Below are 15,075 nucleotides of genomic sequence, written 5' to 3'. Positions count from 1 at the left end.
CAATCTGCAGAGACCTAATGGGAAGAATACCAGGCAGGAAGAATTCTCTTATTCAGGAGAACCTGAGCTTTATGTTTTATTCTGGCCTTCAACTGATTAGACGAGGCTAACCCTACATTAGAGAGGATAATCAACTTTGTTCAGCCTACCAATCCATATGTCGACCTCAACAAAAATCACCCTCACAGAAACACTCAAAATGAAGCTTGATCAATTATGTAGGAGCCTCATGGCCCCTTTAAGTTGATACATAAAATTAAACATCTTGGATCTACCTCTTGTCCACTTGTTGCCCATACACAGTTCCTTGTTCCATACTCTTATTAATCTCCAAATGAAACTCTTAATCTCCAAATGAAGTTGCTAGTAAGGCCATGTTTTGAGCTACCACAAGATACAATGAATTGTCCTGTGTAAAATCAAAGCACACATACTAAAATTTCCCACAGAAGAAGGGTTATAGAACAATTTTCTCTCTCTTCCTTTCTCAGAACTCAAATACTGGGAGGTCAATGTAGTCCATGTGTCCTATGTTTTAATGGACATATGACAAAGGACTGATTGAGAGAGGAGATGAAACAAAGTTTTAATGTGCACACAGATCTGGTCATAGTGGCAAGGAGGACATGCTCATGACATACACACCTTATTTTTGTCATCAATCTAGTGGACATAGCTAGGATTTATAACGCTATCTTCTCTCTCTCTCTCTCTCTCTCTCTCTCTCTCTCTCTCCCACCTCTCCTCCCTCCCTCCCTCTCTCTCCTCCCCCACTCCCTCCCGCTGGCCCTACTTTAGTTCTTCAAAATGTGTCTACTGTCCACTCATAAAAGGAGATGCTCAGAGTATAAGCTTGCAGGCATCTCAGACATTTCTACTTAGATTTTGCCTCACTACTGGGCAAGAGATGGAGATGGGGGAGACAGTAACTGGAGAAGTTCTTGGAGATTGACATTTGCCAGTGCCGTGATCATCACAGAGTTCTTATCACAAAACCTCATCTTTAGCACTGTGGACCATCTGCTTGAGTCCATGGGACCCTCAGTTCAATGTCTTCACATTTCTGATACCCCTGAGCTCATTTTCTCTTGGATATAGATTGGTGAGGTATGGTAGGGGAGAACACATTTAATTGCTGTTTGATTTTATGTTTATACAACAAAATCAGGCATTGAGTGTTTCCATGGGAATGGAAAGCTTCCCATACCACTTCACTGAGAAGATGCCATGTGTGTGGCCTCTAAGGCACAAGTCTAAGTTATGTCTGTTGGCCATATTCCTCCTGATCTTTCAGTCATCACATCCACAGCTTCTCCTATCTGAAAGAACTTTCCAGGTAAATTGAACACCCCACCCAAGAAGGAACTTGTCACCCACCCTCAAACATGCACTGAGGCTCAAAAACTGGAGCTGGCATTAAAGGATTGCCTGGCTGGTGTAGAGCTGGTAAGCAGAGGAACACAGGTGGGGAGATGGTAGTAACACAAGAGTGAAGAGGCTTGCCCAGCATCTACTGAAGAAAATGAGGCTCGGTTATAATTTGCTCTGGGACTTCGGGCAGAATTGTTTCATCTCTGCAACTGTGCTCTGTCATCTGTAAATGAAGGGGTAGGACCAGCCCCTTCCAGCTCTAATTCCAAGCCTCCATTTACGAAACAGAAATCCTGTGGTGTATCCATGCTGGCTACACCTCTCCTAGAATCTTTATCTCTTCTTAGTCTCTGGGATAATTTTTATGTCTGTGGTAGAAATGTCTGTGCTAGACAGTGTCTCTGCTAGGACTATCTTTTGGGAATTAGAGGCCAAGAAATCACCACTCATTAGCTGAGTGATGGTAGGGCTCTTCGCCACTTTCAGCTCTGTCTCGTCACCCACTGTGTTCTACTTTCATTTCTGTTGCTGTGACAAAAAGCAACTTGAGAAAGAAAAGGCTTATTCAGCGTTCAATTCCAGATTCCAGCTCATCACTGAGGGGAAGTAGAGGCAGGAACTCAAGCAACTAGTCACATCCTACCAACAGGCAAAAGCAGAGAGAAATGAGTTCATGCAAGCCTGCCTGCTCAATTGCTTGTCTACTCTCAGCTAGGTTCCTCCTCTCTTCTACTGTTCAGAGACCCCCAGCTTAGGGAATGGGGCTGCCTACAGGGAACTCTGACTTCCTACATCAATTAACAAATCAAAACAACTCCCTATAGACATGCCCCCAGGCCATCCTGATCAAGATAATTCCTGATTAAAACTCTCTTTAGAGGTAATTCTAGGTTGTGTCACATTGACAATTAAAACTAACCAGCATAAACAAGATCATTAATACCTGCCCTGCCTATACCACAGGGGTAAGTTGTGAGGATCAGTGCCAACAATAATGTCAACCTAAAAAGGCTATGTTAACATAAGGCATCCTTCCAAAGTGAAATTATTGATGACACAGGCTCATCGCCCAATTCACAAATGTCTAACCATTCACTGCAAGGCTCAGTGAACGAATAAATGAAAGTATGAACAGAGGGGAGATGCCAAGTGTGCAGAGGAATTAACCTTGCAGACTTGTTCCATAAGTACCACCTGCTATATCCTGCTGTGACCCATAAGGATTCAGACATACTAAGAAGGGAACAGCAAGGCTGGCGAGTTGGCTTACCAGGTTAAGGTGCCTGCTGCCAACTCTGATAACTTGAGTTCAACTGCTAGGGCCTGAAAGAAAGGAGGAAAAACTGACTCCAGCAGTTGTCCTCTGACCTCCAACCACATGCTCAGACACATAATGCAAATACTACACTATACATACAAATAAATAGAATGATAGATGCATAGATAGAAACATAGATAGATGAATAGATGGTAGATAGATAGACAGACAGATAGATACATACATTGATACATAGATAGGTACATGCATAGATACATACATATATACATACATGATAGATAAATAGATACATAGGTAGATAGATACTGATTGATAGACAGGCTGTTCTGTTTGGCACAGGGGTTTTGCATGCAGTTGGCAGTGAAGAGGCATCAGTAGCTGGGAGCCTCATTTTTGTCTGCCCAGCCTTGAAAATATGCCGAGAGTCTTCTTTGGTGCCCTGGCTGCACTCTTCCATTTGGTCTCCCAGCCTCTCTTATATAGAGGCTCACTCTATATAGAACGATCACTCCCCACAGTGCCTTGAGAAGCAGCAGAAGTTGGCAGGCTGGCATCAGGGAGCCGCTTCTCCTAGGATCTCAGGACTTGGCATCACTCCCGAGCTCCCAGGAAGACATTTTGCCTCATCTCTAACAGTTCTCTTACCCTTGGTTGGCAGTGTAGGCTGATTTACACCAGCCCATCCTCAGCAGACACACAAGTCCATGAGCATTTTCTCACTGTTCTTTGAGTGATTATAGCTACCACTGAAACTCCCCTGGCCGAGGTCAATGACGTCGTTGAACAGAGAGGGTGGGGGGGTTGGGGAGGTCAGGCCCAGCCACCTAACATGCTAATGCCAGAGCTGGCATTCCAACCTGGGTCTCAGGGTACAGGACAGGGCATCTTCCATTGGGCTAACCACTCAAGGAATATCTCTTGTATTTCTAGTTCCTTCTTTCTTAATGAGCAGACTATGAGAGGCATCATGGATGTCTCCTACCAAGGGCTCACTAGCCCATGGATGGGTAGTATCATGTCTTAAGATACTAGATTTTTCTGGCCACTCCCATTTCTTTCATCTTCCCTAATCCTGGGTATGGACCACAGAGCCACCACCCACTCTACTTACCTCAGACATACAGTCAGTTGTGGTCGGCTCCTAATGAGCCCAAGAGCCTAATTATAGTCTGTAGCTTCCTGAATAATGACTGGCCTCCCTGAACTCCTTACCTCAGCTACCATGCTGGCGTTTGCTTCTTGGCTGCTCAGAGCAGTTTTGAGCGCCTCCCCCTCCCTGCCCTGTACTCTGTCCTCATCAATGTCTTATTATTGACAGGTCATTGAAACCCCATCCTGGTGGGAGCCTTGGTTTTAGCCTTGAGTCATCCCACTGTGCTAACAACTGGTTGTTGACTTTGTCCCTGGATAGACTGGGCTCCTCCAGCTCACAAGTCTTATGATCACCTGAGAATCTAAGAAAAGAGCCTTTCATCCCCCTCCCCCTTTTTAAGTGTAAGTACCAAAGATAGAACCCAGGACCTTGCACACACTGGGCAAGTGCTGTTTCTCAAGTCAGGGTCTTGTTGTCTAGCTATCCAGACTCTATGTCGTCCAGGATGGCCCAGAACTCCCAATCCTCCTGTCTCTGCTTCTCAAATGCTCAGCTTACAGCCATCATGCCTGGCTCGTCCTACTCTTTATGGACCTCTCGGCGGTCTTCGGAGAAGGGTTCTAGAGCCCCTTCCCTTCCCCAGACAGCTCCAAACTGGATGCAAAAGACTCAGAAATACATTTTGGAGGGTGCTGGGGGCAGAGGTGGTGTCTGTGGGATGAAGCCAAGGAGAGAGGCCCATCATTTATTCTGATGATACCTAGGATTCATCTGGGTTCTCGGGGCTGGGAACAGCAGTGTTGGCCACAAGAGTGTGCACAGAGAAAGAGACGGCCTTTCTCTTCTGCGTCTTCCTTGCACTCATGCTTGGGACAACCAAATGGGGGTGTGACAGAGGCTGAGACTTCTCCTCAAATGTCTACCCTAAGGATGATGGGCACATACTACCTTCCTAGAGAAAGAAAGCTCAGATCTGCCCTGGAAAGACCCAGGGAATGATTGGTGGTGCCTTGGACCTAGCAGGCTTTTGGCTCTGTTTTTTTCCTTTGCTGGCATGGACAGCCTAGATACCCTTCCAGTGGCTTCTGTGCTCCTCTAGGTCAAGGAAGAGAAGCTGTTTCCAGAAGACAGTGGCAATAGAAAAGACAGACCCCAAGGAGAAAGCGGGGCCATAGCAGATGCCCTGGGGGCAGGGCAGAGCACTTTTGTTGTGATGAGATTTCTGAGAGTGGACATGGGTTGTATCCCCTCCCTCCTGAAGTAAAAAAGAGTGGTGAACCAGGGGACTTGGAGATGTCTCTGGGGCAGCCTCTCTTCCCATGGCAGGTGGAAGAAGAAACTTCCAAGCAGGAACAGGCAAGGAGGCATAAAGCAAGTGCCCATCTAGTCATGGGGGTGGGGTGGGGTTCAAGACAAGGGGCTGTGGAACCGCAGGGCGCTTTGGTGTTCAGTTGTGAATGTTACATCAAGAATAGCCTAAGCTGTACATGTTAAAATCAATTCAGCTGTATTGCAGATGATACTTAGTAAGCTAGGATTTCTCAGCACTGCCCCATCAGCCGCACAGCCTCAAGGGTTTCTCCACTGTTCAATGGCCCTCTGCTTCTCCAAATCTCAGCTGGTCCAGATGCCAGGAGCAGCATAAGGACAGGCACTGTGATTTTGCCAGTTCCCAGAGAGACCTGCCAGGCTGGGGGAGGTAGACCCTGTGTGGGCATTAGCTTGGGCCTGTGCTGTGCTGGTAACTTCGGTGAGGGACTCTCTGGGAATAAAGGGGCAGGCCCTATCTCTTGGGTTTTCTAGTGCCAGCCTGCTTCTCTGACCCATCAGCTGTCCTCAGCCCGAAACCACCTCTGCTGGCATGCCACGTGAGCTGAGGTGGAGCAGTGTCCCATGGCAGGCAGTGGCAGGAGCTGACTGGAAGATTTTTATTGGCTCTAGTGGGACTGACTGGTCAGACTCTGGTTTCCAGTTTGGGCTGTAATAGATATTCACTGACCTGGTTCCACTTCCACATAGAAACACTTTTTGAGAAGGAGATGCGAGGGACTGCAGAAGGTAAGGAGCTTGGGTCAGCAGGTCACATTAGCCAGCCTGAAGGTGACCCAGAGCCACAGAATAAGAGTCTGGCAACTTAGAGAGCTCTCAGGTCTCAACATTCATCACCCCTTCCCTCAAAGAACCCACTCAGTTCTAGTCTTCACTTGAGAAGTCTGTAGAATTGATCATGTACACACACACACACACACACACACACACACACACACGTTGGGGGGGAGGAGAGGCAGAAGGAGAGGGACAGGAACAGGGACCAGGAGAGGGACAGGGAGAGATATCCTTGAAGTCCTTGCGGATCCATCTGTGTATACAGGTATATGTAGACCTAAGGTTTTGGGCTTTGGGAGACTTCTTTTTTCTAGATCTCATTAACCTGGAGTTTGACGGTAAGGCTAGGCTGGCTATCCAAAAAGACCCAACAGCTCCACCATCCCTCATCCGGGACTCCCCAGCTTACCAATGGGATTTTACTTCCCTATCCAGATCTTAGTTGAAGGAATAGGACTAGATCCCACCTAGCTCAAAACCTTTTGACACTGCATCGCTAAGGGTCCACGGAGTCAGCAGAGTTCTCATGGAGATCTGAGCCAGGCTCTGGGACTCGCAGTTCCCATCAACCCTGACACTCACCCCCACAGAGACCACAGAAGAAAACCGGGTCTGCACCAAGCCTTGCCTCCACACTGGTGAGAGCTCTTTTCTCCACAACCGTTCTCCTCATCTCAGATCACGCTCTGTCGCCTGTGGTCTTAAAGCATTCTGCACACCCTGGCAGAGGGGCAGCTACTCTCTGCCACGTGCCCTCAGGGTTGGTACTGATCTGAGAGGTGATGACTCTCAGCCTTACACAGAAAGATAGGAGGAAGGGAGGTCAATCAACTCCTGATGTGACCTCCATGCTGAAAGTCACGTCTCTTCCACACCATCATCATCAGGCCTAAAATAAAGTTCCAGGGCTTGAGAAATGGCCTCTTCTAACAATCTCTGAGCTTTCTCAGCTGCACGGCAGACTCTGTGTCCAGTGCTAAGATGGTGAGAAATGGCTCTTGCTGTCTCCCGAGGACTCTGTGGTTTACCAGCATCCATAAGATACACATCTACTGCTGACTTTCCCTACTGATTTCTCCGTGTGTCAGTAAAGGACTCCGAAAGCAGCAGCCTCAAGGGCTCATAGATGAGGCTGGAATGGACGGAGTAGGTTTTCCGGAGAGGTAGCCTTTCTTAGGGATGCTTCTATGAGTTAGGTCTCACCTTACTGTCTTCCCTTTTTCCTCTGTGTCCCTGACTGCATACACCTGATCCCAGAGGCCCAGCAGTTCAAGGATGTATGGCAGGGAGTGGATCTAGATGACCAGGCTGCCCTGGGGCAGGATGGGAGCATCCTAGATTACTGTGGCCTTTCCTCAATACGGCTATGCTCTCAGTCCTGCTTGGTGTGTGTGAAGCAGCAGGAGAGCCTGGAAGTCAGAACTGGGAGTGTTAGCAGTACACCAGACCCAGTGCAAGACACTGATACATGCTCTTGCATAGAACACACTGGTCTAACCCCCAATTCAGCAACAGTAAAGCAGTCACCTAATAGCCCAGAGGTGGCAGCTCTAAGTCAAGTGTCTGTCTAAATCTCAGCTATCCCTGTACCCATTCTGCTCACAGAAAGTCTGGAGAGTGACCAGTCTCTTCTTCTATCTGATCCTAGGTGTCCCCGGCCCTCCCGGACCAAGAGGATTCAAAGGAGATACAGGCATGAAAGGACCTGTTGGTAACAAAGGACCTAAAGGGGATCCTGGCAGTCTGGGACCCCCCGGACCTCAGGGTCCTCAGGGACAACCTGGGGAACCAGGACCTGTGGGAGAAAGAGGGCCAGCTGGCCCCCGAGGCTTTCCAGGCCTCAAAGGCTCAAAGGGCAGCTTTGGCACTGGAGGGCCAAGGGGGCAGCCAGGCCCCAAAGGGGATGTGGGACCCCCAGGGCCAGAGGGGCCCCCAGGGTCTCAAGGACCGTCAGGGCCTCAGGGAAAGCCAGGGATTTCAGGAAAGGCAGGGTCACCAGGCCAGCGAGGGGCCACAGGGCCTAAGGGTGAACCCGGCATCCAAGGTCCCCCTGGACTACCTGGACCTCCAGGTCCACCAGGGAACCAGAGCCCCTACTGAAGAGTCTTTGGCCTGATGCTGCCATGCAGGTTAGAGAGGGGGGTCAGAGAAAGCAGCCAGAATCTACAATCCTTGTTCTTTAATCCTAATATGAGGGTGTCTCTTAGATCTGAGGTCTCTTAGAGTCTTAGGCCTCTCAGTAATGACTGTACCATAGGAAAACAGCTCATCCTCCTCCCCTTTTCTCTGCTGGCCAAAGGGAGACCTACTGGGTTTCTATGGCTAGTTAGAAGGAAAGGCTGTGAGAGCCTGCTGGTGGGGAGGGATAACTACCTGGGGTAACTAGCTCTGGTCTCTGCAATAACCCACTCAACACAGGTCTTGAAAAAAAATCCAGGGAAATGTTTGGGGCATTCTAGATGACTAATGTATATCCAGGGATAGCAGCAGCCCCAACTTCCACCCCACACATAACTAAGTCATGGTACAGTCATGTGGAGCTGCCTTGACCCACACAGGGCAGGAAAAAAAAATCTGCCTGGCTGGCATTCCCAGGCTTCATGCGTGGATGGTGACCCTGACAAGTTCGGAGGGTTTTTAGCCACACATCCAGAAAATTCCTCTCTTCAGTCTTACCTCTGTATCTCGAGAGTGGCCTGGAAGGAACCCAAGCAGAGTTTTATCAGCAGGCAGAGAGCCTACAGGTTCCAGAACATTCTGCTTGACTGCTCCCAGGAAGACCACAGGGCCGGAGGTGGAAGGACAAGTCAGGGGTAAACTCCTCCCTCCAAAGCCACCCCTTGTTCATCCTAGTCTGCCATGCCTTGTTTCCAGTAATAGCCAAGGAGGAAGAAGCTAATAACATGGCCGCTCTTGCCTCTTCCTCTTGGTTGACCTGACACAGATGCACACTGACCTCACCCTACTATGACCTAAGATGGCTAGAGTTCTTCCCACATAATAGCAAGCTGGACAAGGCATGTGAAAAGCTGGACATGCACAAGGAACTTTTGATGAACTTCTTTCATGAACTTCTTGCATACACTGGCAGAAAGGGATGCTGGGAATGACTTGCATCGTCTTGACTCACTTTCTATAGAGCTGCCCTGCTCCTTCCACTCCAGCAGACTCAGACACTCCTGAGCAGGGGCTAGAGCTGTCTCCTCCCTTGCCCTGCCTCAGAGACCTGGATGTCATCTTCTTCCTGTTCAAAGCCTTTTTGCCACCTTCCTTGGCAACATCAGTGTGCAACTGGCTTGCACTACCCATCCATCCCTGCTATACAATTGTCCCGTCAACATACGGTAATATCATGCAACACAGTATCACTGGCCCAGTAAAGAGCTGTTTCCATAGGAACGTGTCTTCTAGTGTTTGTTCCCAACCTGAGGATGTGACCCCTTCAGGGATCCATTTCATATTGACCTACAGAGAGGTATCCCTGTCAATGGTTCCGTTGCAGAATCTGAGAACTGAGAGGTCTTCTTGGAGTTCCTAGTGGTTGGCAGTGAAGCCCAAATAAAAGTCTAAGGAATTACCCCCAATGGCAAAGCCATGCTGGAAACAATATGATCCCTAAAGCTTGCATCTGGACTCTGTAGGTATTTGGCTCAAATGAAACTGGAAAACAGGACAGGCCCAGACACTAGAGAGATGCTTCTACTTGTACTCTTTAAGTCAAAGCAACAGAACACAAAGGAGGAAAAGACCAGGCTAGTCTTGCCCCACAGGGGAAAGACCAAAGGTCAACTAGGTTCCCTGGAAATGAGTCAGGGTCTGCTCCACTAGGGGTTTTAAGGGAGAGTGGGTTCGTTTGCTAAGTCAAGTGTGAGCTGGTGTGCAGCCTGCTCTTGGTTTGATGTAGGGTGTGTATGGATCGGGAGTGCTCGGGAGGAGTAAAAAAACGTGGAAGAACTGCCCTGAGACTCCCACACACGAGCCTTGCCCATCCATGTGGTACTAAGATACATCCTTCCCATAGCACCTGTCCTATGTGGGTCACTGACTTCACTGCTTAAGGGTCATGAGAGTAAGCAAAGCCTAAAGCCCACTGTGGTCACCTTTCCTAGTGAAGGCAGACATGGCTATAGCCTTGCATGAAACCAGGCAGGGAAAGGAGGAAGAAGTCTGGGGGGGGCCCAGGAGGTGGTAACTCTCAGTAATAGGAACTCTGGGGGTGGGGTGGGGCCAGTCAAGGTGATAAGTCAGGACATGTTCAGAAGGGTGACACCCAGGTAAGTAGCTCAAGGAGGACGGGAAAGACATGTCAGTGGAATCACCTCACACTCTGGATTACAAGCAAACCTCCTGCCTGGAAACTTGAACTACTGGTTGACACACTAGTGGTAGGGGAAGAATTAGGCCAGGCTCTGGGATAAAGGAAAGCCCAAGAAAGAGAATCAGCCAGTGTCTTGGAGTTAAAGTCTAACAGATCTGGGACCAATTCTAAGGGATGGGCTTAGGAGACAAAATGAGAGACAAGACACAGGAATAAAAAAAATCAATCTAAAACCATAAGAGCAAAGATATAAAAAGTCCTAAGTTATAAACCAGCCCCTGACTGTGTGGCTCAAGGAACCACTTGATGTAAGAGCACAGACAGAAGTCAGAAACCACTGAGCCCATACATGCATTCACAGGGTCGCCCCCATGGAAGGGTTCTGTGGGTAAGCAAGGAGCTATGGAACCAGAAGGCTAGCAAATCCTGGGATTACTGGGAGAAGACATGAAACACTCCCCAACCCCCCTCAGGTAACTGGCCACTCGCTCATCTCTCCATCGCTCAGTGGCTACTGATTTCTCTTCTCTAAGCTTGTCTCCTTTTTCTGACCAACATCTTCTGTTTACATGAGGCCCAGCAAAAGAGGACTAAGATTGGCCACCCATGGGTTCACCCACGCCTTTCAGCTATAATTCCTAGATTCTAGGTGAAAGTCCCATTGCTAACCCTTGAGTCAAGGGTTCACCTGACCCAGAGAGCTGCACCAGCAGATGGGTGGAGGGATGGAGCAGGGATGAGTAGCAATAGGATTCACAGTGAGATGAACTACAGGCTAGCTAGCAGCCAAACCCAGTGGGTACTCTAGCAGCAGGAGAGTGTTGCATGGCTTTATCTGAGAAGCCCATCGCTGTTCCCCACATAGAGGGCAATACCAGAACAAAGCAACCGCTCCATCCAAGCCTAACTTGGAGACGCAAGGAGTTAAATTGAGACTACTGACAGGAAAAAGCCAACTTACAGGCAAATGCACCGCCAAGAAACATTCTCTCTCTCTCTCTCTCTCTCTCTCTCTCTCTCTCTCTCTCCCCAGCAGTTGCTAAGTTGCTCTCCACTTACATATCGTCTAGGAAGGACTGAGTCCTCAGGAACTCTCTGAGTCCTCCTGCCCTTCCCTTCCATAAGAGAATATTATGTGGGCCCAATCTTGTCACTTAGGAGTCATCATAGTTGCTCTGATGACAAGGTGGTAGTGGCCATATCAAGCCCAGAGGCAGAGGTCAACACCAGACAACAGCAATGGTGGAGTCAGGCAGAGGCTACATACGATCCTGGTCACTTCACAAACAGTAACTCACTGTGGATAATAGTAGTCTTTACTTCCATTCCTAATGTATAATGTTCAAGCTCTGCCCCGGAGGTGGGGGAACTGAGTTTTGAAGCAGTGCATTGACTTCCCTGGGCCACAGACAGACATAACTGGGTTTTTAGACATTATCCAAGTTGAGACAGACTTGGGCAAGGTGTTTAACTGCTCTCTCATTTCCTCCCACGAGATTGCTGAGGAGATCTTCTGACCAGTTACCCAGAGTATTTGGTCTGCTCAAATGCCACTAGAAAACACCTCAGATTGCATGGTTCCAGTAACAGAAATTTATTTTCTCACAATTCAAGAGGCTGGGAAGGTTCCAGCTCATCCTGGTTTGCAGATGGCCACCACTGTAATGCGTACTTACATGGCAGATAAGGACTCACACTTATGCAAACAGTCTTAAACCCAACCCTGTGGTTTCACACAAGCTTAGCGATTTCACTGAGGTGACAGCTGCATAAGTCAGTCAGGGTACCCAGCAACTGTCAGTCAATCAATCAGGGTACCCAGCAACTGTCAGTCAATCAATCAATCAGAGTACCTAGCAGTCAGTCCTCCAAAGACATCAGACTCCACCCAGGTGGTGACCATTACACAGAATTTAAGCTTTGTAAGTGTCACTAGATGCTCACCTCTCTGCCAATGAACACTTAGAGCAGGTGGCCAGCATGCTTCTTGCATTGTGAGAGGCCAGCCCTTCAGCCCTTTCTTCCTCTCATCCCTCTGTCCCATGTTATCCATCACACAATCCTTTAGAGGATCTGAACAATTTTTAAATTCTATTGGGATTCCAAAGAGCTGCCTGGGGGTTTAGGAGTGGGTGATCAGAACCACAAAGCCTGAAATAAATGGTACGACTCATGAGATCTGGTGAGATGAGTGTCACTTGTCTGAGAGTAGGGTGGGCTACCTGACAGGGTTCACCAGTGGACCTAGAGCTTGGACAGGTCGCACTCCAGCCCCGCTGGATCTTTCTTTCTTGTAGGCCCATAACTGACCTCTTGGACCATGAGGTTTTTCTTCAGAAAACAGAGTGGGTGGTCTTGATTGCCCTGGGCCTGGACTCTCACATTTATCTGGCCTAATCAAGCTGTCTTCCTCCCCTCCCCTACCCTACCTGCCTCCCATTATGCTCAGTCACTTCACTGGATCTCACTAGAGGTGAGATAAAAGTTTGTAGACAATGATAGCCTGTGAGATTTCAGCTACTAGATCCAAAGCACAGGCTTTGGTGTTGATGTGCCTTTAATTCCAAAGTTTACAAAGCTCAGAAATTATTCCTGGGTTTCCTAAGGAGATCGTGGGCCTTCCTGGAGGCCACATGCCTGAGCCACGGTCTCTCAGTACCTCTGAAAACTCCAGGCTCAGATCATGCTGGCAACCCCTCCCTCCTTCCTGCAGAACAGGACAGGGCTGGGCAAACCTCCTGCCCTGCCCCCAGCTTTTCTCTCCAAGCCAGGGCTGAGCTGGCAATGCTACACCAACCCTGGGTACACCTGTCAAAACAGAACCTCTGGAGAGTCAAGCAAGAGCTGAAAAACATGATCTGACCACACCGAACTTTCCACCAGGGCCAGGCTGCCAAGGGCTGGCTTTTCCCGAAAGCCTTACCCCCATGGGTGACTGAGCAGCCTTTTTGGGGGCTGCTTGACTGCAGAAGCACAGGCCATTTGGTTTGCTAGCCTTTCACCTGTCTACTCCTTTTGTTTTCTTTTAAATTTCCAAGTGCAAGAGCAGCACCTGATGCATCAGAAGACGTTCAGAGGCTTATGCAATGTCTTCCAGTGGGGCCCACCTACCATGGGACAAACAACCACCCAAAGCCCCCTAAAAATGCACATCCCGTGCTCGAACCCTAAACCCACTGGTTTAGAGCTGTGGGAACGCTGGGAAGCTGGGAGTGGGAGGGAATGTTCTCTACAGACCAAGACCCAGGAGGTTATGATGCCTAATAAATTTGAGATCCCCAGGTGTAGGAGATAAAGAAAGGAACACACTGTGTTTCAGTTTCTGCTTATTATCTTGTTTCCTCTTCATGAGCCTAGCACTCTGGCATGTTATAGGTCAGGAAGCAGGCTCTAAAATGATGAGTAACATAATCTAAAGATGTTAAATGGGGCCTGGAGAGATGGCTCAGTAGTTAAGAATTTATACTGTTCCTGCAGGGGGCATCCAGTTCCCAGCACTCATGTCGGGGGTTGACAACTGCCAGTAACTCCAGCTCCAGGTGATCTGATGCCCGCTTCTGACCTCTACGGGCACCTGCCCTTATGTGCATGTATTCCCACGTAGATGCATATGCATAAGCATAATGTTAAAATAAGTAAATAAATTTGGTGGTTTTGAAAAGATGTTCAGGGCTGGAGAGATGGCTCAGCGGTTAAGAGCACTGACTGCTCTTCCAGAGGTCCTGAGTTCAAATCCCAGCAACCACATGGTGGCTCACAACCATCTGTAATGGGGATCTGATGCTCTCTTCTGGTGTGTCTGAAGACAGCCACAGTGCACTCACATATATGAAAAGATGTTCAATCAGATGGATGGAGGTTTTACTGAAATCTCTGTTCTGCTGAAATTATCTCTTCCAGAGTGGCGGGGTCAGGAGGTCAGTGAACTATGTGTTTTGGAGAAGGATTAAGTCCACAGAAAGGGGCGTCCTCTCAATCTCAGAGCAAGCTAGTGACAAAGGTGGGCCAAGACCCCAAATAAAGGGCTGCCAGCCTCTGCAGTTCCAACTGCTGTGTTCTAATTACCAAGAGCAGGAGCCTTGCAGGAGCTAGACCTGGGAGGGTGCGTCTACCATGAGAACTGGAAAGCTTCTCAAAGGAAGTCATGTGCTCTCCTCCAGGAAAGCCAGCACCCAACTTTGTGAGAGTGCAGACCCAGCTCCATCACCGAGAAGCTTGTATCAAATATTGAAACTTATCCTTATAGCATTTCCTTGACTTCATGCCAACCTTTTAAAGGATCAGGTCATTTGAACACCAAAGACTGAAGTTATTTCTGCTTCTGATGGGAAGAATCTCCATGTGATGGTTTTACTCGGACTTTGACCTATGGCCACCTCTGCACAAGAAACTCCAGGTTCTCTTCATGCCCCAGACAAGCCTGCCCTACCCCTAAGTTGTAACCTGGAACTCACTTGCTCCCCATCATCCACCACTGACCTTACTCAAAGAACTCCCTTCTTCTAGACATAGAAACATCTCAAAGTTTAGTAGGGAGGGCGAGGACCCCACTGAATGTGTTACTCATCCATCACATGGTCAGCTGCCAACAGTTGTTATTATATATGCAGTAGGAATGTGAGAGGCAAACATCAGGTCCCCTTCAGCCTTTTGCCCAAGGCTTCTCCCTAAACCTCTGTACAGAGAACAAGGGTCTCTAGCAGGTTCAACCTTCCTAATGCTGTGGCCCCTTAATACAGATCCTCATGCTGTGGTGACCCCCAACCATAACACTATTTCATTGCTACTTCATAACTGTAGTTTTGCTACTGTTGTGAATCATAATGTAAATATCTGATGTGCAGGATATCTGATATGCGACCCTCAGAAGGATTGAGACACACAGGTTGAGAATCACTACAAAAAGTA

At 48.4% G+C, this 15,075-nt stretch overlaps 1 protein-coding gene across 1 annotated transcript in view; it reads left to right on the top strand.

Annotated features, from left to right (window-relative positions):
- Scara3 (scavenger receptor class A, member 3) overlaps window positions 1-9,243 on the top strand; it is a 32,995-nt gene extending 23,752 nt beyond the window's left edge. The window contains exon 6 of the mRNA NM_001108870.1: window positions 7,498-9,243. Within this exon, the coding sequence (NP_001102340.1) occupies window positions 7,498-7,949 (452 nt within the window). The 3' untranslated portion in view covers window positions 7,950-9,243. The remainder of the gene's footprint in view (window positions 1-7,497) is intronic.
- The last annotated feature ends 5,832 nt before the right edge of the window (window positions 9,244-15,075 follow it).

This window comes from Rattus norvegicus, chromosome 15 (genome assembly GCF_036323735.1).
Source record: "Rattus norvegicus strain BN/NHsdMcwi chromosome 15, GRCr8, whole genome shotgun sequence".
Taxonomy (NCBI): Eukaryota; Metazoa; Chordata; class Mammalia; order Rodentia; family Muridae; genus Rattus; species Rattus norvegicus.
The sequence above is the reverse complement of the archived record's forward strand: the minus strand, read 5'-3'. Positions and strand labels throughout refer to the sequence as shown.